Here is a 24,250-nt window from a genome sequence, read left to right as displayed (position 1 = left end):
CTTCAAGCCAATTGGGTAACTCCTGGGCTTATCAATCTACACCCTCCGTGGACATATTTTTTTGGCAGGCTTGGAGAAACATTCCTGACATCTGTCTGTGAACTCGGCTTTTCCTGCTGACAGCAGATATTTCCCCTTTAGCTCGCTAGCACCTGAGAGGTCAGAGGAAAACCCCACCATCAGTCAGACACATGGGAAACACTGTTTGATAACGATGTAGAGGGAATGATTTTCTACCCATCCAAAGGGGCGGTCCAGTTCATGAATTCATCATTTGCACCCATGTGCCAGAACCAGCGTTGACCACACAATACCCTGTAGCATTGGGGATATGCCTGACGGCCCTCTCAGCATATCAGAATGGTACAGCCGGTGACACATAAAGCAGGCATGCACTTAAAAATAAAGTCAGCCTCAGATGGCCTTGGATTCTCATGCTGGTCATGGTTCTTGCTACTAAATAAGGGTGGGACTGCACTGGACTTCAGCTGTGCTGAGGCAGCTTACAGTTGAACTTGCTGTGAGTGTGACCAATGATGGCGCGGCTCTCTGCTGGGTACTTCCCTTTCCTCTCAAGGGAAGGCCTGGGAAGGTGAGTGATCCAGAAAGTCCTTTCCACAATTCCTTATCAACCATTCCCCAAATCCTTGCTATACACTATAATTTTATAGGAAAATCTAAGTGCCTCTCACCTCTAATAGATGATTATGATGGAAGTTCTTCCTATATCATGACTTAATGGCAAACTTAATGTAGGGCAAATTATTTTCAACTGTGGAAACTCAGCAGAAAGAGCCACCCATTGTCATAATTACTTTCAACAGCTTGAATGCAAATGTCATTAAATCTTTAGAACAGCCCTAGTGCGTGCCATCCATTCTCATCCATAATTTCAAATAATTACACAGGAGGCCTTCAGTTTTAATATGAGCGATGGATCTTTTTCCCATCATGAGATCTTTGGCCTATGGAAGCTAAGAGAAGCCGTTTCCAGATTCGAAATAACTGAAGAACAAGACATCACATTTCCAATGAGAGAAGGGGAAAAAAATGGAATAAGAGACCAGAAGCGTCTGGCCAAGTAGTTAGGAAACCAGACTCCACAAAAGTGCTGGGGCAAAAGCACTTTTTATTTATGAGCAAACTATGTGCTCCGTAAGTGCATGTCTGTGCAGATGAAAAGTCCACCTTCTAGTCAAGCAGATAAGATCTGTACATAAATATTTGAAACTGTGTTGTACATGAAGGTCACCATCATAAGACAAGCATTTTGTAAGGACTTTACCATATACTCAGTGCTTTACATTTGCTGAAAGAGACATTCACAACAGCTGAGGGGAAAGAACAGAAGTCTCAGAGAAGTTAAGGAATTTTTTTTTTTTTTTTACTTCTGAGTTTGATAATTTATTTCAGGAAGTTGCTCACAAATCACACTTAGCATTGTTGGGCTTCTTTGGGTCATGCTGCTGTTTCCTCAGTTTCCCAGGTGTTTTGTGTGTCTGTCTTGTGCTATTAACTTTCCTGGGGCCTTGTTGGTCCGATCCACCGAAGCAAATGAAAGTGTTTTTCCTTGCTTCAGAATATGTGCTGTGATCAGTATTTCTTCTCCTGCTTCAAGTGACATGTACGTTATGTTCATGTCAACACTGAGTCCAGGTGCCCCTCTTTCTGTGCACATTAGAGCCATGGTTGATGCGCTATCTACTAAGGTTGTCACCAGCCCTCCATGCAGAGTACCCAGCTTGTTAGTATGCTGTCCTTCCACTTTCATGTGACAAATGTCAGGAGCAGCACAGGCAAGCGACATCTTTTCCAAAACTGTATCAAAACTGGAAACTTTGGACGCGGCCTCCCTATTTCCTGTAGGTTCTGGGTCATGCTGCTCGTCATGGATACAACGCTAGAGTCTGGACTCTTATGGAAAGAACTCTGGAAGACATGTTTGTGAACTTTCACCACGAGGATTTGGAAGGTCAAATCTTGGTTAAGGATTAAAACAAAACAGGAACTATTTTAAGTGTTTGAGTGCTTTGCCTATAGGTACATATGTGTATCATATACATGCTTGGTGCTTCTAGGGGGCAGGATGTATCTAGAACTGGAGGTACAGACAACTGTGAGCTGCCATGTTGGTGCTGGCTCCTGACCCCAAGTTCTCTGCCAAATGCACTTAACCACTGAACCATTTCTCCAGACCTAAGATCTAAGTAAGATATCCAAGATCACTCAGCCAGTTAGACTTTACCATTAAAAAAAAACAAAAAACCCTCCAAATAAAGATGCCTGAGGAGAGACAGGACAGTGGTTAAATCTAAAGTTCAGATAGGTGATGGTTTTACAGTGTAAAAAAAGCCTTCAGATGTAGATCTACATTTGTTAAATCTGGTAACTCTAAATTTCACAATAATAAGCTACTCTTCAGAAGCAAAAGAAATCCAAAGTTGGAGCAATTTCTATAGCTCGGTGTATTGTGAAGTCGACCTGTGGCTTTGGGTTCTCATCTTAAGCGTCTTTGTAGGTGAATTGTTAGGGCTCCAGGAGGCACAAAGCTTGGGCAGAGTTGTTGTGTCAGTATTATTCTGTGTGGTAAGCCAAGCCATGTTTATACCTCTGTACCCTGGCACCCTATCAGCAAAAGCACTGGAATACACACAGCTAAACTATGTTCATACATAGGCTTGGAATGTAGCTCAGTGGTAGAACATTGTCTAGCATGCATAAAACACTGAGTTAGCTCCCTTGCAGTGCAAAATAATAACAAAGAAAAACAGACAGAAAAAAGAAAGATGAGGAAAGATAAGACTTGACTCAATGAACAGATGCATATGAGGTGGCCAGGAAATTGCAGGTTCATCATGAAATCAGGGCCTCCTGATTGGACAGGCTCTTAAATGTGAGAAAACCACGGAAATGGTTGTTGTTTATGGTTAGGTCTGATTCCTGATGATCACATGGTCTCCTGATGGCTAAATATCGTGGAAGCTACACTTAGGTTCTTCCTGTAGTGTCAAAAAACTAAAACGTGAGCATCTTCCCAGTTGTCACAGATGTACAAATAAAGAGTCTGGCATTATTGTAACGTCATTTGTCTCAACCACCCCTTATAGGATTATTAAAAGAAATACTCTATTTTAAGAAAATGTTATGTGTACGCACACACATGTACATGTATGTATGTGCATGCACACACTTCTGAACATCATTTTTGGCCAAGGGTTATGGGCTTACCCCCAAGAGGTTCACTTGCGTTGATATACTGGAATTGCAGTCTGCTCCTAAGGAATCTCATTCAAAGTGTTCCACGTCCAATCCAGACATTCACCACTGTGTGCATTCATCAGGAAAAATTATCAGGTCCTGGCTTGGGCCACATTCACAGCGCCCATTTCTGTGTGTCTGCTGTCTCTTAGCAGCATCTTGCAGGTGGCATTATCCCTTTGCCTCACGCCTGCCACCTGTGAGAGGGGATCTTGTAGAAGAAGGGAGGATGTTGCAAAACCAGTGTACACATGAAGATCACATTTTGTGCCCTTTAAAATTCTCCAGTACTGCATGAGAGGGTTCATAGTTAACGTCTTTATTTTTATGTCCTCTCTGTGTGCGTCCCTAAGCTGCATCTATGTCTGTGCACCGCTTGCATGCTTTGTAGCCATGGCAGCCAGAAGAGGGTGTAGAGTCTCCGGAAACAGAGATGCAGATGGTGGTCAACCAGCATGCGGGTGCTGGGAAACAACTTCTGATTGTCTGGAAAACAGCCAGTGCTCTTAGCCACCAACAGTTCATCTCACTAGTCCAAGAAGATGCATATTTTGATGCTAAAATATATACTTGTTTTCAAGGCACTTTATTGTTTCTCATATGTGTAGTTTACTATTTGTAACTTTTCATCACTTTGAATAACAAGATAAAATTTTAAGCAAGGAAATTTAATTTTCAGGCTAGAAAATGAATGTGCTCTATATTCATGTAGTCACATCATTTCATGATGGATTACAGAATTCATACATGAACTTGAAAGAAGCCACAAACTTATGAGGGAGGGAGGGTGGGATTGGGGAGGGAATGAGGGATACAGCTGGGATACAGAATTAACGAAATGTAACTAACGAGAAAAATAAAATTAAAAAAAAAAGCCACAAACTTAAATGCTCTTCCATTCTTTAGGCTTTTCCTCCCTTTACTCACCTTCAAGCCTATCTCCACTGAAAATAACTCTCCGGATTAAATGGAATAAAGATGGTGAGTTTTCCTCTCAAATTGGAATGTACAAACAGTAACATACAGTTCTATTCAGCCATCACTCCCGTGACTACTCCCACTAATCTTGTTATCCAGTAGCAAACTTTCATCTTTATCCTGCTGCTGTTTCATTTGTATGCGCATTAAAACATCTCTTTGCATATATATTCATCTGCCTTAACATTAAGGATATAGAGACCGGAGAAGGAATCTTTTGTGTCTGATGCTTTATGATAAACTTAGACACTAAACAATTCAATCAAATAACATGTAAAGTAACTAACATAATTATGTAGTTCATATTAATATACTTCTAATTTACTTTGTGTGTCTTGTTTTCCACATAAAGATTTAGAGACTGTATGCAAAGTACAGTCAGGTACAGAAGGCAAACAGCTGTCAGCAGCTCACGTTACATGATGAAAAGATGGCAGCAGGCCAGTTCATAGGGACAAGAAAAAGCTTACTGAAAAAAGTTGAGAGTAAGAAAGGTAGCCAGGCTTCTAATCTCAGGAACTTCAAAGCTGATGCAGGAGAAACACAAATCCAAAGCCTTCCTGGGCTGCAGAGTAAGTGTGAGGCCCAGCCCTAGAAATTAGTGAAACCCTTAGAAACAAAAAGCAAGGAATGGGGTGTAGCTCACTGTGGAGTGCTCGCCCCACATGCACAAACCCCTGGGCCCAACCCCGAGCAGGACCCAAATAAAGACATTAATAATTAACTTTCCACCAGCTTTCTAAAATGGCACAGAAGGTAGGAAAAACTTACTTCAGCTTAATATATTTATTTTTTATATTGTTTCAAGCAAGAGTGAAGTTGATTCTTTCAAGCAGATCCAGCTGTTGAGGGCACATTTTTTTCCCAAAGATTATTGACAAAGTAGATTTAGAAAACTAGGTCAAGAAGCTGAGCCAATGCAAAATATTACTGTAACTTCCTGGCCACAGGCCCACTCAAGAATTCCTTAAACATAAGCCTAAACCATGAGAAAAATGTTTGCAAAAACATAACCACACTTGATTTATGAGTCCAAAGATAGCTTGGAGAGTTATTCCACTGTATTGTAGGTTTAAAGATCTACCATAAAGTGTGTGTGTGTGTGTGTGTGTGTGTGTGCATATGTGTATGTGTGTGTGGTTTATGTGTATATGAGGTATATGTATGTGGTGTATATGTATGTATATGTGTGTGTTCACAGCACATACATGGTGGTCAGAGGACACTTTGTAGGACTTGGTTTTCTTTCACCGTAGGTCCTGGGAATCACGTGCAGGTCATCAGGCTTACGGGTAGTACTTTTACTGCTGAGCCATCTCACCAGCACTTTAAAGGGCGAGCAACTTTTATTCTAATAGAATTAATTTTTATTAACATCTTAAAAATTACTCTACTCCTCTCTCCCTCCTTTCCCTCTCACAATAAGACCCATGAATTGTGATGCTAACTGTGTGTCTCTTAGCATGAGGATATAGACAGCTCAAATAGCTCCATAGCCATTTATGGCACGTGATTTTCTTTCTAATCCCAATATGACCTTTTCTTGGTCTTGATTTTTATTACTTTTCTGCTCTTCGCCATTTTGTTACTACTTTTTTTTTCACTGTTATTTTTATTTACTATTTGTAACTTATGACATTGGATCTTCATCACAAAGAACTATTCATGTATAACTGGATTCTCCTAAGATCTTTCTGCTTATGACATGAGGCAAATGGGCTGTTTTGTCAATGGTCACTGCACCATGCAATTAAACTGGGGACTCCGTGAAGAATAACCAAGCCTCTTCTAGCTAAAACGACATTTCTAAAGGAAAAAAGAAAGAGGTAAGAAAAAGGAATAGAATGCCCCAGGACTTTTATCCCATAATCTTCTGGACCTGGCAGTTGAAAGGTTAATGCACGCTATACATCCTGGATATTGAAAAAATTAATTATAGTCACAGGACATACACAACACAAAGACCAGATAAAAAGGAGCCACAGCTACCAATGACCTTAAAATGAGGATGAGTGACTGTCTTAAAACTGCAGCCTCTCCACAAGCTAACAGCATAAACCATCCTCCTTTCATTGCTTGATGTTCGGTTTTCACTGTTGTGGTTCAGTTTAAGGAGTCAGTATAAATCAACTCAAGGAATGAATTTTTTTTTTTTACTTCTTTGTTCTGGCTTTGGAAACACTGGGTCAGGTGTCCCAGTGAACTGATACAATTCTATACACAGAATCCATGATGGTAATCTGCCAGCTGTGCAGCTCTCTTTCATGTAAGCACTTATGTATGCACAAATCTTGCAATATCTTATATTTCTAAACACACATGTTTGTGTGTGTGCATACAATCTTTAAAGGAGAAAAAAATTACCATACCATAATTATTAGGTCTCAGACATGGGCTAAATGAGGTACCTACCTATTTGATGTATCAAAACTAACATGGCCACCAGAGTCTCCCAGCATCCCTCAGTTATAAGATATGGCTGGCATACCTCACCACTACTCTAAACTTCCCTAGCCCAGGGCTAGGCTGCCCTCCCCCCAGCTTCCCCCTTTTTGTATATAATCCAGCCAGTTTTGTTACCTGGCCCCCTTTTTTTATCTACCCATTACTCTCCTGGGTCTACCCTCTCCCCCCGCTGCTGTCCCCACATGGCCTAGCTCAGGGTCATGTCCTCTCTGACCCTCCCAGATGTCTTTGTCTCTAGCAATGCTCTCTGTTTTATCCACAATAAACTTTCTTCTTCACCATACCTAGTAGCAGTGATGTCCTTCCTTTTGTATTCTTCTTTTTCATTCAATAAGTAGTGTGCTTCTAAGGAAACAAACTTATTTACAAATCACAGCAGTACAACAGGCAATAACTTGAGCCTAAGGCTTTTTCTTTTCTTGATGTTATTGTTATATAGCCTAGGCTGGCCCTAAACTTTAAGCAATCCTCCAGCCTCAGCCTCTTGACTGCTAGAATTACAAGTTGCACAAACACACTTGTTAGCTAAAGCTAACATATTATTTAATTCAAGAATATGTTTTTAAAACAATCTTCCTAGAGGCCATAAAATCTGGCATTCTTAAAATATGAGAGGCCCAGATGAGATATTTTTACAAAAGCGATTGTAATTTTATAATACTCTGAAAAAGATTGGAGACATTATCAAGCCAGCTGCCCATTTCTGCTCTTTGTTCCCACTGAAGATGGGAAAGACATCTGATTGTATAAATAAAGAAAGTTTCTAACACAGATACACTTCTCAATATGTGGACTTTGGGAGATGCGCCACGGAAAACTACAGCTCTAGCTGCCACTTTATAAATACTGGCACAAGTAGGTTGACAAAGGTGGTCCTAGATCAGATCCTGGAAATGAAAAAACCAAACCAGACAGGCTAATCTTTCCACATAACAACCATGGTGTTCAGATACAGAATGAAGATATTTGCCTTCCCTTTGCTACTTTGAATCAGAAAGAAAGCTAGAACCCTGAGGTCTCAGCTCCCAGTCTAGGCACTTTTCCCCATGTCATAGGGATGCTCAGCTACAAGATAGTCCATGTACTCTGACCCTTTCTTCCTGTAGGTAGATTGAAACACTGAGGTTTGTGTAATTACTCGACAGAGGGTAACATCCATACAACCATCCACAGGACTTTGTGTGAATGTCAAAGGAAAGGAGGAAGAGAGTGTGTTGTCATGGAGATACTAAGGCAAATTACGATGCGAGGAAGGTTGAAACCCATTCTGCTATCTCAACCGTTATTTATTCAAGTAATAAATCAGGACATCTTTGTCAAAATCAATGTAGCATGAAATGGACTAAAAATAAACCTTGCAATCCAATCAACACTGTCTTCTGAACAGCAGAATCTTCTAAAAGAAATGCTCTATTGCACATTTAGTTCTGTCACTGTTAAAATTTCTATATGAGCACTTGTGCCTGCTTTCTCTTTGTTCAAATTCCTTTTTAAAATTCAGCATTACTCACCAAGGTAGATTAAAATAGAGACAAAGTTAGCTAGGATACCATTTCATGGGTAGAATAGTTTCTAAACTGTGACAGGCCAGAAAAGTGAAACAAGTTTGAAGAAGGAAGGAATACTTCCTAGAGAAGGGAAATGAGAGCTTCCTGAGTCCAAGGCTCAGGGTCAGTCTTCAAAGGGAATTTCCTTTAAGCTAGGATCTAGTAAAAAAAAAAAAAAAAAGAAACATCTATGTAAGATTTGACAGCTGGCAACACAGACCCTATCATTCTGTGATGGGAACTGGTGACAGACTTTGAGCTTCTAGCTCCAGACTGAAGCTCCAGCATTCCCCAAAAAAGGTATGCCCCCTTTAATGAAGAGGATAATGAATCTTTAAAGACAAGTGAGGTAGAATGGATGAAGTGAAATTGTGTTGGCCTTTTATCTCATGAAACACTTTCTCTTTCCTTTCCAGGTTCATGGATTCATAGCTACCACAGAGTTGGAAAACCCTCAGAGAGCACAAGAGCTGAGCTAGCTTTGCTCAGGGACTCATTAGAGGTCTTTGGGCCAGCTTTTTTGGCAGAATGCTGGCTTTTAAATTTTATTTTTTATTCTTTTTAAAAAAATCTCTTGGAGCCCATTACATATGACCTCTTTTTATAAATAAAAACTTTCTAAATCTAATGTGCTTTACAGATTTATAGTTGAAACATTGGTTTTGTTTCAAGGAGTAATGATGCAAAACAGAGAGTTAAAACTATTTCCTATAGTCTCCTAGGACAGAGTCTGAATATCAGAAAACCTCTGGCCTTCTGTTTCCATCATTGGAATGGTCTGGTTAAATCTCTATTGTCCCCATATCTGTCTTGCTCATCCACGTGCTGTTTCCTAAACCATGAACATTCCTAGAAGCTGGTGAGGAAAACTCAGAAAACTGATTGCAATTGAAGTCCTATTATGAGAGAGGGAAGAAATAAAGACAAAGCAAAACAACAACAACAACAAAACCTAGGAGTTTGGGCTTTTGAGAAAGTTGAACTATAGGTGACATTTTGAGTTTCTGTATACCCCATACCCTCTGGAATTTTGTCTGTTGTTATCCTTTGCCATCTTTAGCCCCAGACTTAGGTGTAATGTGGACAGTTCCTTGTGCTCCCACAAAGGGGCAGCATAACAAGGAGTAGAAGGCAAGGTGAGGGCAGGCTCTGGCCCAGACCTTGAACCTTTCCTAATTTACTCTGATAGACTAAATCAGAGTCTTGGGAATGTGAAGGCCCTCTGCTGGCATCACCAAAGAGCCACAGCCTCGCCTTCTCCCCATCCAGAAAGCTGGTGGTGCTGAGTGACACAATGCCCAGTTAGATTTGATAGCCCTCAGTCTTTAACACACTCTCCCTACCAGGGAAATTAGTACAGTATCAACTGAAGGCTCTAGGACACATCAGGTTACCTTCCAAGGGAATATCCCCAGCTACATATATTATGAAAGAAGGCTGAGGGAGCTCTGAACTCTGCGTAGATGATTTGACAGCCAGTCCTAAGCTACTGTGAGTCCTAGCAAGTTACTGACTATTTTTAGGAACCTTCTCTCATCCAGGATTTGAGAATGATACATCTTCATGGAAGAGTAAATAGCACATGGAAGCTGTACAAGTCACAGAGTGCACAAGGGAACTAGAGCTAAGTCCTACAATTGAAGAACCAGGTGATTAAGATTTAATTTGTTTCACTCCTTCTCATAGTCAAAGGATGTAAGTCAATGACTTTCATTCAGCTTAAACACCAAGAGAATACATTTGTCCATTTGTAATATTCAACGAAAAGTTTATTCTTAACATTTTTTTTTCTGGGAAAGTTGACACAAGGATCAATTCTCCAACATGTACATAGGAAGGAGCAAACTTTGCTACATCTAATCAACATTTTACCTTGACAGTATTTTTTCTTTACTACCTTCACTGTAAGATCCCACTCTGAGTCAACAAGAGTCATCTTACCTTTGATAGCTGATTGAACAAGAAAATGCTTTTAATCAGTCTTTGTATGTTCATATAGGCAAATTTTCAAACATGAAAATAATAGGAAATTTTCAGTCTTTCAAATTGGGAGTGGTGAAGGATACTTCTCACTACCAAGAATCGAACAGAGGAACTATCTTTGTTGATTTTTCTAGAAAAAATAAAGCAAAGCAAAACAAAACAACAACAAAAAACAAACACATGGCATGAGGCTGGACCACCTGACCAATGACACTTGTAAAGCATTTAAAGGATTTGGAAATCTGAGAGGATGGATTTCACTATTCCCATCTTTCTATGGCAGGGGAGTTACCTCTGAACAGCAAGGCTAGGTTCAACTTTTGAAGCCCTATTCTCAGACTGGATTCTGGAAGCACCTTGCCTGAACCTCAGATTCCATGGCTTCTCTGGCCCTCCTTAATGACCCATTGGTTATGAATCTCCTCTTCTCCCCCTCAACACAGTGATACAGTGCTTGTCCAGCATGAGAAAGGCCTTTGGTTCAATGCTTAGCACCACAAGATTAAAAAGAAGAAGAGGAGGAGGAGGAGGAAGAAGAAAGAGGTACTGAGGGTCACTTTCAACTAGCACTTGAGAACACTAATGTCTATATATAAGCAAGTGCAAAGCAAGGGGTGCTGTTGTTTTCAAGACAGGGAAGCTTAGACTCAGTTCTGGTGGTTTGCTTACAGTTAGGACTTAGACTTGAAATATCCATTTTCCCTTAGGAATTCTGCAACCTTCAGTTTATTCAGGATAGATGTTCCATTCACTTAAGGAGGCTAAGACAAAGTTTCTAGTATTGGCCTATGTTCTTGGGCCAACTCCCAACATACTTCTCCACAGAGAACTGGCCACAGGTCTGAAGCTTGGACCTATGTTCCAAGACCAGAGGGAAGAAGATCAGAGATGAATAGCATCAAAGTCTATTGATAACTGCTGTGTGACCTTACATCCAGAGACTGGGCTCTGATGTGTCCTATCTCCTAAATCCCTGCAGGAAGAGAGATACCAGAATTCAGATGGAATGTAAACTATTTCTTAGGGAAGTATGCTCACATTGCTTTTGCTCAGAGAGAACTTGGATTCATCCTTAAGTGTGCCTCTGGAGGCCTTCTGACTAAAATAGCAAAGAGAAGGGGGTGAGAATGCACAGAAGCATACAGAAGACAGGCACAGGATCCAGGAGAAGCCCCGTCACCTCCAAGCCCCCAGAAGGCCACTCTGAATTTCATCAAATTCTCCTGTGGCTTCCTTGACAGTTCCTTTCATGTCAGCCTTCTACATATCACACCTTCCTTGTAGCTCATTTTGCTAATCCTTGCATAGAGACTCAGGTTTACCTAACCCTCACTGCCCAAATGAGATACCCACGCTGCTGGAAAGGGGGGAAAAAAAAAAAAAAACCTCTTTTAAATTTTGTTCACCCATCTTGAAAGTGATGTTCTTGAACTGAGTGGAGAGAGTGGACCTCAGGAGATAGCATAACGGAAAGGGTGGTCCAGAGATGCAGAGAAGAGGATGCTAATATACCACCGTGTGCTCAAAAGAGCCTGCAAGAGCCCAAAGGAACCGTGGCTACCACATGCAGCCACTTCCCCTTCCTGATGGAGACAGAGGCTCATGTCCAGGACTGCCCATCCACTTGGTGCCAGGTACAGTTGGCAGGTAAATGTGGGCTCCAAGGGTCACATGTTAAAGGGAGGTCAATCCAGTGTTCCACAGCTGTGCCTCACTTCTGAAAATCAGTACCCCCCACTGAAGCCCTCCCTCCCTGTCTTCCTCACCCTTACCCTTGAAAACAGAGTTTGCTTTTATTCATACTTTTTTGAAAAGAGGGAGAGGACTTTGGCTTAACTACACCTTAATTAGCTTTTCTGAAACTGAAAATACAAACCTCAATTTCTCAGAACGGCTATGAGAATTAACAGACATGAAAAACAAACAAACAAAAAACCCACCACCTCCTATAGTGGCTAGCTACTCCCACATCCCACGTCCCTGTGCCTCTTTCTAGACTTCTCTTACAAAGTCTGCCCTCCCTTAGCCAACTTTCCCTGGCAGAAATCTTAAGAAACCAATATCCGTTGTCTCCTTTAGGACAGGACGCTACAGTGGCTGGAAAGGTAGCGGTGTTCGGGAAAGAGCCAAGAGAATACGGAAGCAGGTAAGCACCTGTGCTGCTGAGGTATGCGTGACCTGCAGGAAAGACCGGCCCAGGGTCAGAACTTGCATTCTGTGCCCTGTCTCTATCCCCTTTGCTGACCCTTAGCAGGAGTCTAGAGAATTCCAGTATATTCAGGGTCTTACCTTGAGGGGCACAGCAGCAGGTGGTGCCAGGCAACTCTGGCTGATCTGGATGGTTGGAAAATATCTGAAGAGTTGTGCCCGTGTGGCCAGTACTGTGGTACCGATTTCTTCTTCATAGTTCTTCGTGAGTACCTCTTGGGTAAAAGTCCCTCTCCTCTGGATTGCCCCTTTGCCCCTGTCAGCAGTAAAGGACAGGGTACTTTGTGGAACTGAGAGCTCAATGACATTCTTAGCTTGTGGGTCCATACCCCACAGGTCCTCGTGGGCAGAAAGGACTGGCCAGTGCTTCCAGCCTATGGAAGGACTGCTGTTCCCATCATTCATTGTAGGAGCTGGGCTAGCGAGCCGGCATGGTAGTTGTTGTGCATGGCCAAGTTTCCTAGAGCCAGGGGCCAGGCAACGCCTACTATGTGAGGATCCGCAAACACCACTCCTCCTTACTTCCAGATTCTGGGGTCTGTTTATTTCTTTCTTCTTCTCCTTTAGGGAATGGCAATTGAAAGCAGCTGGTCTCTGTGTTCCAGGGCCTTCCGCAGGCAGCAGGCTCAAAGAAGAGCTAGCAGAACCCTGTGTACAGCTGAGGTCCCTGGGAGCCAAGAAGCTTGTCCTGGGACTTGGGAAAATGTGTCCCTCCTCCAGTCCCTGTGGGGCTGCTGTTGAGGTTGCAGTGGCTGGCAAGGGGGCGGAGAGAGTTTGAGTAGCTCGGGTTGGGGGGGGCTGCAGCTGGATGAAAAGGAAGGAAGTTTTCATCTGCTGTTGTTGAGGCTGCTTGGCCATTTCCTCTAAGGGAGCAGGGCTGGCCCTTGCCAGGATTTCAGACCTCAGTGTCTCAGCAGCTGCAGTCAGACATGACTCAGCCCCATGGTTTCACCATCAGCCTGTGGAAGGAAATAACACACCTTTAGCACCCAGGGGGAGAATCCAACGAGTTGGGGGCCAGAGGTTAGTGTTTGCTGGAGAGCTGGACTCTGCTCAGAGTCACAAAAACAAACATTGGTGGAGAAAAATCTACAAGTGACAGATAGGGTGTGTGTTGGGGAAATCAAGATAGCCTACCGCACCTATGTCCAAGTGGAATCGCTTTCCTTGCCATTTACTGCTCATTTTATTGTTTAATCCTAAATTCTCTTAACTATTCCTGTGATTTGGAGTCTGATCTGAAAGTCACCATGTGGTTTATAAATGAAACTTCCAAGAAACTTTGAACTATATACATCTTTTTTATATATATGTTCAACACAGTTGCAAACAATCTGAACATTTTCCTGAAGTTCCTCATTCAAGACTTATGGTTCCTTCAGGGTTCCCCATGGACCTAATTCTCATGGTTCAGGCCATTGAATATTATAGTACTCAATATTGTAGTTTGAATGTGTTACCTCCAAAATTCAGGTGTTAGTGTAGAGAGTGAGAAGAGAAACTTCTGAGAGGTGACTAGAGTCTGTGCACCTTCGCCACCATGCCACGGGCTTGGGTCATAAAGAGGCTTCTTGAGGAATTGAGATAGTGGTAGTGGAGAGCCTGGAACCCTTCTTTCTACTTTTGTGTGTGTGTGTGTGTGTGTGTGTGTGTGTGTGTGTGTGTGTGTGTGAACTTATTGCAGGGCTGATGGACATCATTTCAGTTCTAAGTTGTGTGAGCTGGAATATGGGAAATGCAGAGAAATGGATGACACTTGGGCACTGATGTGAGGGCTGGCTTGGAAGGCACGCGCAGGAGAACTCCATGAGAAATGATTAAATATTACGGGGTCTATGAAAGGAATTTTAGTTCTGGGTAAGAAGCAGGGGATAAGATATAGATAAATCGTGGTTATCATTGGATATGAATAGCATTTTAATTGAAAACATGAATTTTGGTGACAAACCAACATTTATTTCTGAGTCTTCCTTTCACTGGGTGGCTGTGTGACCCTTGGAAAAGAAATTTACTTTTTGTGATGACCAATTTTCTCTAAGACTACCTAGTCATACCTAGTTTATGGCTTTGCTATTGGTGTAGAGATTAAGTGACTACGACATGGCACATAAATTCTCAGTAACTATTAGCTGCTACTCTTGAACTGTATCTACACATTTGAAGCCCTGAAGAAATTTGTTCACGCAGTAAAGTAACTAAAATATAATATCCCACATACATGTGTGTACCCAAATGTATTGCTTGTACCTATAGTAGGTTGCCATTTGCATATTTTATGCTTTCTGTTTGACAAGTAAGACTCTAGGAGCAGAGGACTTACTTGGAATGTGAGAGTCAGCAGGGTATTTGGGGTTAGAAGACATAAGCTTGAGTTTTGGAGTAACCATTTATTAAATGTGACTCACAGCATGTCTCTGAACCTCAGTGGACTTATTTAAAAAGCAGCAAATAATTTCCTCTCTCGCTCATTGGACAGAACTCTTTTACAGGTCTTATGGGATGATCCATGTAAAAGTAATTTATAAGCACAAAATGACATTTATGCATATTTCTTATTTATGAATATATGACATTTATGTATATATTACATGTACATGGATATATTATAGTATATAAATTATATATGCTTTATATATAATAAAGTTATATAAAATTCTTTATATATAACAAAATCAGATAAAAATTCTTTATATGTAATAAAATATTCTTTATGTATATAAAGAATATGTGTATATATTCTCTAAGTTGTGACGTTTTTAGAGTAATACATAGATACAGACACAGGTGTACACATACACACATTCCCCTCTGTGTATACTTGAGGGTTATTATTATTATTTTTTTTAAATTATAAAGGGCACTTTTATTTATTTATTTATTTATTTATTTTTAAATTTTTTATTAATTACACTTTATTCATTTTTTATCCCCCATAAGCCCCTCCCTCCTCCCCTCCCGATCCCACCCTCCCTCCCCTTTCTGCATGCATGCCACTCCCCAAGTCCACTGATAGGGGAGGTTCTCCTCTCCTTTCTGATCTTAGTCTATCAGTTCTCATCAAAAGTGGCTGCATTGTCCTCTACCGTGGCCTGGTAAGGCTGCTCCCCCCTCAAGGGGAGGTGATCAAAGAGCAGGCCAATCAGATTATGTCAGAGGCAGTCCCTCTTCCCATTACTAGGTAACCCACTTGGACACTGAACTGCCATGGGCTACATATGTGCAGGAGTTCTAGGTTATCTCCACGAATAGTCCTTGGATGGAGTATGAGTCTCTGGGAAGTTCCCTGTGTTCAAATTATCTTGTTCTGTTGCTCTCCTTGTGGAGTTCCCGTCCCCTCCAGCTCTTACTATTTCCCACTTCTTACATAAAATTCCATTCACTCTGCCCATCAGTTGGCAATCAGGCTCAGCATCTGCTTTGACAGTCTATACTGCAGAGGCTTTCAGAGGCCCTCTGTGGCAGGTTTCAAGGTTGTTTCCTGTTTTCTTCTGGCTTTCAGAGGCCCTCTGTAGCAGGTTCCGAGGTTGTTTCCTATTTTCTTTTTCTTCTGAGGTCCATCCTCTTTGCCTTTCAGGATGGGGATTGAACATTTTAGTTAGGGTCTTCTCTTTTGCTTAGTTTGTTTAGATGTACAGATTTTAGTGGGTTTATTCTATGTTGTATGTTTATATGAGTGAGTATATACCATGCGTGTCTTTTTGCTTCTGGGACAACTCACTCAGGATGATCCTTTCCAGGTCCCACCATTTACCTGCAAATTGCATGATTTCCTTATTTTTCATTGCTGAGTAATACTCCATTGTATAGATGTACCACAGTTTCTGCATCCATTCTTCAGTTGAGGGGCATCTGGGTTGTTTCCAGCTTCTGGCTATTACAAATAAAGCTGCTACAAACATGGTTGAGCAAATGTCCTTTTTGTGTACTTGAGCCTCTTTTGGGTATATGCCTAGGAGTGGTATGGCTGGATGTTGAGGAAGCGCTATTCCTAGTTGTCTGAGAAAGCGCCAGATTGATTTCCAGAGTGGTTGTACCAGTTTACATTCCCACCAGCAGTGGAGAAGGGTTCCCCTTTCTCCACAACCTCTCCAGCATGTGTTGTCCCTTGAGTTTTTCATCTTGGCCATTCTGATGGGTTTAAGGTGAAATCTCAGGGTTGTTTTGATTTGCATTTCCCTAATGGCTAATGAGGTTGAGCTTCTCTGCCATTTGATATTCCTCTACAGAGAATTCTCTCTTTAGCTCTGTTCCTCATTTTTTAAATGGATTACTTGGCTTGTTGCTTTTCAGCTTCTTTAGTTCTTTATATATACTGGATATGAGTCCTCTGTCAGATAATGGGTTAGTGAAGATTCTTTCCCAATCTGTAGGCAGTCGCTTTGTTTTGATGATGGTGTCCTTTGCTTTACAGAAGCTTTTCAATTTCATGAGGTCCCATTTATTGATTGTTGCTCTTAGAGCCTGTGCTGTTGGTGTTCTGTTCAGGAAGTTTTCTCCTGTACCAATGAGTTCTAGGGTATTCCCCACTTTTTTTTCTAGCCGATTTAATGTGTCTGGTTTTATGTTGAGGTCTTTGATCCACTTGGACTTCAGTTTTGTGCAGGGTGATAAGTATGGATCTATTTTCGTTTTTCTACATGTAGACATCCAATTGGACCAGCACCATTTGTTGAAGATGCTATCTTTTTTCCATTGTATGGTTTTGGCATCTTTGTCAAAAATCAGGTGTCCGTAAGTGTGTGGGTTTATTTCTGGGTCTTCTGTTTGATTCCATTGATCCACCATTCTGTTTCTATGCCAGTACCATGCAGTTTTTATAACTGTTGCTCTATAGTACAGCTTGAGATCAGAGATGGAGATACCTCCAGAAGATCTTTTATTGTAGAGGATTGTTTTAGCAATTCTCTGTTTCTTGTTATTCCATACGAAGTTGAGAATTTTTCTTTCCATGTCTGTAAAGAATTGTGTTGGCAATTTGATGGGAATTGCATTAAATCTGTAGATTGCTTTTGGTAAGATGGCCATTTTTACTATGTTAATCCTGCCAAGCCATGAGCATGGGAGATCTTTCCATCTTCTCATATCTTCCTCTAATTCTTTCCTCAGAGACTTGAAATTTTTTTCATACAAGTCTTTGACTTGCTTGGTTAGGGTTACACCAAGGTACTTTATGTCATTTGTGGCTATTGTGAAGAGTGTTGTTTCCCTAATTTCTTTCTCAGCCCTTTTGTCTTTTGTATACAGGAGTGCTACTGATTTTTTTGAGTTAATTTTGTATCCGGCCACTTTGCTGAAGGTGTTTATCAGCTGTAGCAGTTCCCTTGTAGAGTTTTTGGGGTCACTCATGTATACTATCATATCATCTGCAAATAGTGATAATTTGACTTTTTCCTTTCCCATCTGTATCCCCTTAATCTCCTTCAACTGTCTTATTGCTCTAGCAAGGACTTCTAGCACTATGTTGAAGAGATATGGAGAGAGTGGGCAGCCTTGTCTTGTCCCTGATTTCAGTGGGATTGCTTTAAGTTTCTCTCCGTTCAGTTTGATGTTGGCTATAGGCTTGCTGTATATCGCCTTTACTATGTTTAGATATGTGCCTTGTATCCCTGATCTCTCCAGTACTTTAAACATGAATGGATGTTGGATTTTGTCAAATGCTTTTTCAGCATCTAGGGAGATTATCATGTGGTTTTTTTCTTTCAGTTTGTTAATATGGTGGATCACATTGATGGATTTCCATATATTGAACCACCCCTGCATACCTGGGATGAAGCCTACTTGGTCATAGTGGATAATATCTTTGATGTGTTCTTGGATTCAGTTTGCAAGTATTTTGTTAAGTATTTTTGCATCAATGTTCATAAGGGAGATTGGCCTGAAATTCTCTTTCTTTGTTGAGTCTTTGTGAGGTTTAGGTACCAAGGTGACTGTGGCTTCATAGAATGAGTTTAGTAATGTTCCTTCTGTTTCTATTTTGTGGAATAGTTTGAAGAGAATTGGAGTTAGCTCTTCTTTGAAGGTCTGGTAGAATTCTGCGCTGAAGCCATCTAGTCCTGGGCTTTTTTTGGATGGGAGACTTTTGATGACCGCTTCTATTTCTTTGGGGGATATAGGACTATTTAATTGATTTACCTGGTCCTGATTCAGCTTTGGTAAGTCAAATCTATCAAGAAAATTTTCCATTTCATTTAGATTTTCAAATTTTGTTGAGTATAGACTTTTGAAGTAAGTCCTAATGATTGTTTGGATTTCCTCAGGGTCTGTAGTTATGTCCCCCTTTTCATTCCTGATTTTGTTGATTTGGGTGGTGTCTCTCTGCCTTTTAGTTAGCTTGGCTAAGGGTTTGTCGATCTTGTTGATTTTCTCAAAGAACCAGCTCTTGGTTTCATTGATTCTTTGAATTGTTTTATTTGTTTCTAATTGATTGATTTCAGCCCTGAGTTTGATTATTTCCAGCCGTCTACTCCTTTTTGGTGTGTCTGCTTCTTCTTTTTCTAGGGTTTTTAAGTGGGCCATTAAGTTGCTTGAATGAGCGGTCTCGAATTTCTTCTTGAAGGCACTTAGTGGTATGAACTTTCCTCTTAGCACTGCTTTCATTGTGTCCCACAAGTGTGGGTATGTTGTGTCTTCATTTTCATTGAGTTCTAGGAAGACTTTAATTTCTTTCTTTATTTCTTCCCTGACCCAGCTGTCATTTAGTAACAAGTTGTTTAGTTTCCATGTGTGTGTAGGCTTTTTGCTATTTCTGTTGTTGTTGAAGACCAGCTTTATTCCATGGTGATCAGACAGGATACAAGGGATTATTTCAGTCTTCTTGTATCTGTTGAGGCTTGCTTTGTGACCAACTATATGGTCTATTTTGGAGAAGGTTCCATGAGGTGCTGAGAAGAAGGTAAATTCTTTTGTGTTTGGGTGTAAAGTTCTGTAAATGTCTGTGAGGTCCATTTGATTCATGACCTCTGTCAGAGATATTGTTTCTTCGTTTAATTTCTGTTTTGTTGACCTGTCCTTTGTTGAGCGTGGGGTGTTGAAGTCTCCCACTATTAATGTGTGGGGATCTATATGTGGTTTAAATTTTATCAATGTTTCTTTTACAAATGTGGGTGCTCTTGTATTTGGGGCATAGATGTTCAGGATTGTGATGTCTTCCTGGTGGAATTTTCCCTTGATGAGTATGAAGTGTCCTTCCTCATCTCTTTTTGTTAATTTTGGTTGAAAGTCTATTTTATCAGATATTAGAATGGCTACTCCTGCTTGTTTCTTGGGTCCATTTGCTTGGAAAGTCATCTTCCAACCTTTTACCCTCAGATAATGTCTATCTTTGTGCCTTAGGTGTGTTTCTTGTATGCAACAGATTGCTGGGTTTTGTTTAAGTATCCATTCTGTTAATCTGTGTCTTTTTACTGGAGAGTTGAGTCCATTGATGTTGAGGGAGATTAATGACCAGTGGCTGTTAGATCCTTTGATTTTGATGTTGGCTGTGGTCATAAGGTTGTGTGCTTGGTTGCTTTTTGTTTTACTGTAGTGAGGTCAATTATTTCCTGTGTTTTCTTGACAGAAGCTAATTTTCTTGGGTTGTATTTTCCCTTCCAGTGTCTTCTGTAATGCTAGATTTGTGTGTAGGTATTGTTGAAATTTGTTTTTGTCATTGAATATCTTGTTTTCTCTGTCTATGAGGACTGAGAGTTTTGCAGGGTATAGTAGCCTGGGCTGACATCTGTGTTCTCTTAGGGTCTGCATGATATCTGTCCAGGCCCTTTTGGCTTTCATAGTTTTTGTTGAAAAGTCAGGTGTGATTCTAAGGGGTTTGCCATTATATGTTACTTGGCCTTTTTCCCTTGCAGCTTTTAGTATTTTTTCTTTGTTCTGTATACTTACTGTTTTGATTATTATGTGGCGGGAGGATTTTCTTTTCTGGTCAAATTTGTTGGATGTTCTGTAGGCCTCATGTATCCTTATTGGCTTCTCCTTTAACTTGGGGAAATTTTCTTCAATGATTTTGTTGAAAATATTTTCTGGGCCTTGGAGAAGGAAGTCTTCTTTTTCCTCTATTCCTATTATTCTTAGGTTTTGTCTTTTCATATTGTCTTGGATTTCTTGGATGGTCTGTGTCAGAAATTTTTTGGATTTAACATTTTCTTTGACAGATACATCGATTTCTTCCATTGTATCTTCTACACCTGAGATTCTTTCTTCCATTTCTTGTATTCTGTTGGTTATGCTTACCTCTGTCGTTCCTGTTTTCTTCCCTAAATTCTTCCTCTCCATTATTTCCTCTATTTGTGTTTTCTTTAATTTTTCTAGTTCTATCTTCAGGTCTTGAGTTGTTTTGTTTACTTCCTTCACCTGTCTGCTTGTATTTTCCTCTTTTTCTTTTAGTTCCTTCAACTCTGTCTCTTTGATTTCTTTCAGTGATTTAATTATTTCTTCTCTGAAGGCCACAAGCTGTTTGGCTGCATCTTCCCGTATTTCTTCACGGATGGCCATAATCTGCTTGTCTTTATCTTCCTCCATTTCTTTACGGATAGCCATGATCTGTTTGGTTTTATCTTCCTCTAATTCTTTATGTATTTTATTTGTTTCCTCTATTATCCTCTTCATCAACATAGATGTAAGGTCATCTTCTTGATTTTCTATTATGCTGCATTGTCCAGGGCTGTTCGCCCCTGGATGGCTGGGTTCTGGAGATGCCATATTGCTCTGTCTTTTGTTGGTTGAGCTTTTACGCTGACCTCTACCCATTGGGCTGATTTAGGTGTTGGCTGTTAGTTTCTGTGCTTCCTGGAGTCCTGAGGTAGGGAGAATCCCCTTGGCTGGCAGATGATTTTTCCTGAAGGAGTCCTTCTCTGCTTTTTGGTTATGGTCACTGTATGGCCAGTGTTTCTCAGGAGTTGCCACTGCTCACCTCAGGTTTATAGCCCTGAGTAGTAGCTGTGGTCTATGTTAGGCAGGGGGGGGATCTCCTCTTACCCATAGAAGTTCTCAAGACAGCTGCTCCACTGCTGGGTTTCTTGTTATAAATTTAGTGTGCTGCTGCTCACTAAATTTCCATGTACAGTCTTCTTGAAGAACCTGCTGATTCCCTAGCTGTGAGGTTTTCTCCCAACAGGGAAACTCAGTCTGTTATCCTAGGGCACACAGTTCTGTCTGGGAAAGTGAGAGGTGCACTCAGCAAGTTTCTGGGCCAGAGGCTGATTGCTCCGCTCTGGACCTGGAGAATGTACACCTAGGTTGAGTTGGTGCCTGGGGGCGCTGCTCTGGTCTGGAGGCTGGGTGCCTCACTCTGGACCAGAAGCTGTGTGTCCCTGTCTGTGATGGAGCATGCAGGCACTGCTCTGGTCCAGACGCTGTGGGTGCAGCCCTCTTGAAGGACCAGGGATTCCCACAGTTTTGACAGTCTAGCTAGTGATAATTGGTTGATCCTTGGCACAGTATCTGAGGGCTGCTGTAATGGCTCTCTGGCTTTTGTAGGTCTGAGGATGCAGCTGTGTGTCCCAGTGCCCTAGGGGAACTCAATAATGGCAGCAGAGCACAGCGCTCCTGCCTGCATTAGAGCCTAGAGTCTGCGTGATTCCAGGAAATGTTTTGGTGTTGGGTGTCCTAAGCGTTAGAGCTGATGATCCCCTCCGCTGGGGGTTTCCTCCTGCCAGAGACACGCAGTCTTTGCTTTGGGGACCGCTGTTCTGTCTGGGGTGGCGAGTAGAACTCACAGGCACAGATGCCTGCTTGTGGCTCCGCCTTTCTGGCCGTTCGGAGCCTTGGCTGCTGCCTAAACTGGGTAATTTTCCCTAGTCCCTTTCGGGGTGGGGGTGTCGGCTGGGTGCTCTGAGATCAGCCCAGTCGTTTCCCTCCCTGTGGGTTTGCACCTGCCAGTGAAATGCAGTCTCTGGTGTCTGGTGCCCTGGTGCCCACAGTTCTATCTGAGGCAGCGATTCAGGCACGCAGGCAGGGCTCAGTGCAGGTGCCTGGGTCCTGGCTCTGGGTCCGGGCTGGCTCTTGGGGCACCCGCGGAACCCGAGTCTTTTCCAGGGAATGTCTGGGTAACCTGAGGTCGGTCCCAATCGTTTCCTGCTCCATGGGGTTATCTCTCGACTGGGAAATCCAGTCTATGGTGTTTGGGCCCACAGTTCAGTCTGGGACAGTGACCAGATCACGCTGGGGTGTAGCTCTGGGCTGGTGACCAAGTGCCTGGCGGAACCGGGATCTCTTCCGTGGTTTACCCGGGTGAGTTAAAGCTGATTGAATCCCCCACCGTGGGGTATCCTCTCACCTGTGAAACACAATCACTTGTGTTTTATGGCCAAGAGTTCTGATTGCTGGTCACTGTGCCAATCCTGCTGTGCTGCTCCTCAGAATGAGAGTCCTCCCGGCACCGCCATCTTGCCCCGCCCGAGGGTTATTTTTGAGACAAGATCCTAGATGGCCTAAGCTGGCCTTGAGCTCAGGATGACCTTAACCTTTCTATCTTCCTGCTTCCAGCTCTAAAGTGCTGGGGTTGCAGACATTCACCATCTATAATAATATGGTAATATTATTAATACTCCTAAACTAATCCATCTTTGTTGTTTCTATGAAGTCCACAGTTTCATTGCTTTGAAAGGATTCTAAGCTAGCTTCCTACCATCATTTCAAGATTCTCACAATATAGATAGACGTGACATATAATTTAGATGGCACTATGTCTTTGCTAATGGCGATAGTTTTCCTCCACTGTTTTAGAGAGAAAAATAAAATTCTAGAATCCTAACAAGGATGGAGAGGGAGGATACAGTGTGCAAGAGCACCAGAGCACTCTATCCCCTCAGTTCAACTGGTGACAACTTTCTGAAGTAGGTAGCATGGCACTCCTATTGAGAACAGATAATGAATGGGGACTATGGAATGATTTGCCTCAAGCCACATAGTGAGGGCAGAAACTGGCCCCCAGGCCCAGTTCTCTCCACTCTTTTCTGACTGATAGGCCTCCTCTAAACAGCGTGTTCAGCCTGGGTTTCCTGTCTCTAGAGGAGGATCCACAGTTTTGTCTGCTGGCCTGGGAGCCTCACACTTGCTAAGTGTGTTTCCCAAGCATTCCCAGAACCACTCCACTCAGCTTCAACTCAAAGGAGTGATATTGTGCCATCCAATTCTTATCTATTTTCTCAGAGGGTAGAGTCCTCTGTTGGTGTCCTTAGCAGTTATACTGGAGCCCTCTAAAGTTCCTAAGCCCAGTGCACCTGGCTTGGCATTCATAACTTGATCAAAAAGAGGTTCTATCTGGGAAGATGGTATCTGGGTTGCTTCCTATAAATAGGATAGAAAAATTCTATTTGGGAAATTATTGGAACTCCTGAATAAAGACAAATGGAGAGATAAAGCAGAGCTGGGGCAGAGTACAGGACTGTACTCTGTGAAGAAATAGAAGGCAAGGACATAGGAAGTAGAACCAGAATAAAAGATACAACTCAGGAGGTAAGAAATGCAAGAATAAACCCTGAGCACTTTTACTCATTCTTTACAAACAGCTTTCAGAATACTGCAGGCTATCCCATCTGCTAGGTACCCATACAGCACCACAGTTTAGCTTCTTTACCCATTATAAGGTGAGTTCCTTATAATGAAAGTGGTGCAATCTGATACTGATGGTGACTATAGCTACTGCCTTGGTCTATTTGGTCTTCGATAACAAGATGCCAGAGACTGGGTGACTTAAAGAACAGAAAGTTATTCCTCATGTTTCTGGAGGTACAGAAGTTCAAGATCAAGGTGCTGGCAGATTCTTGACAGATTCTTTGCAGTCTAATCTCACATGATATAGAGGGTAAAGGCTC

The 24,250-nt window shown here is 41.8% G+C and overlaps 1 protein-coding gene and 1 pseudogene across 1 annotated transcript in view; both read right to left on the bottom strand.

Annotated features, from left to right (window-relative positions):
• Positions 1–13,357, bottom strand: part of Psd3 (pleckstrin and Sec7 domain containing 3) — a 460,032-nt gene extending 446,675 nt beyond the window's left edge. The window contains exon 1 of the mRNA XM_055618704.1: positions 12,522–13,357. Coding sequence (XP_055474679.1) covers positions 12,522–13,298 — 777 coding nt within the window. The 5' untranslated portion in view covers positions 13,299–13,357. The remainder of the gene's footprint in view (positions 1–12,521) is intronic.
• LOC129685256 (acyl-coenzyme A thioesterase 13-like) lies at positions 1,475–1,890 on the bottom strand (annotated as a pseudogene).
• Positions 13,358–24,250: the final 10,893 nt, after the last annotated feature.

The sequence above is a fragment of the Psammomys obesus genome, unplaced genomic scaffold (assembly GCF_907164565.1).
Source record: "Psammomys obesus unplaced genomic scaffold, mPsaObe1.curated_primary_1811, whole genome shotgun sequence".
NCBI lineage: Eukaryota > Metazoa > Chordata > Mammalia > Rodentia > Muridae > Psammomys > Psammomys obesus.
The sequence above is the reverse complement of the archived record's forward strand: the minus strand, read 5'-3'. Positions and strand labels throughout refer to the sequence as shown.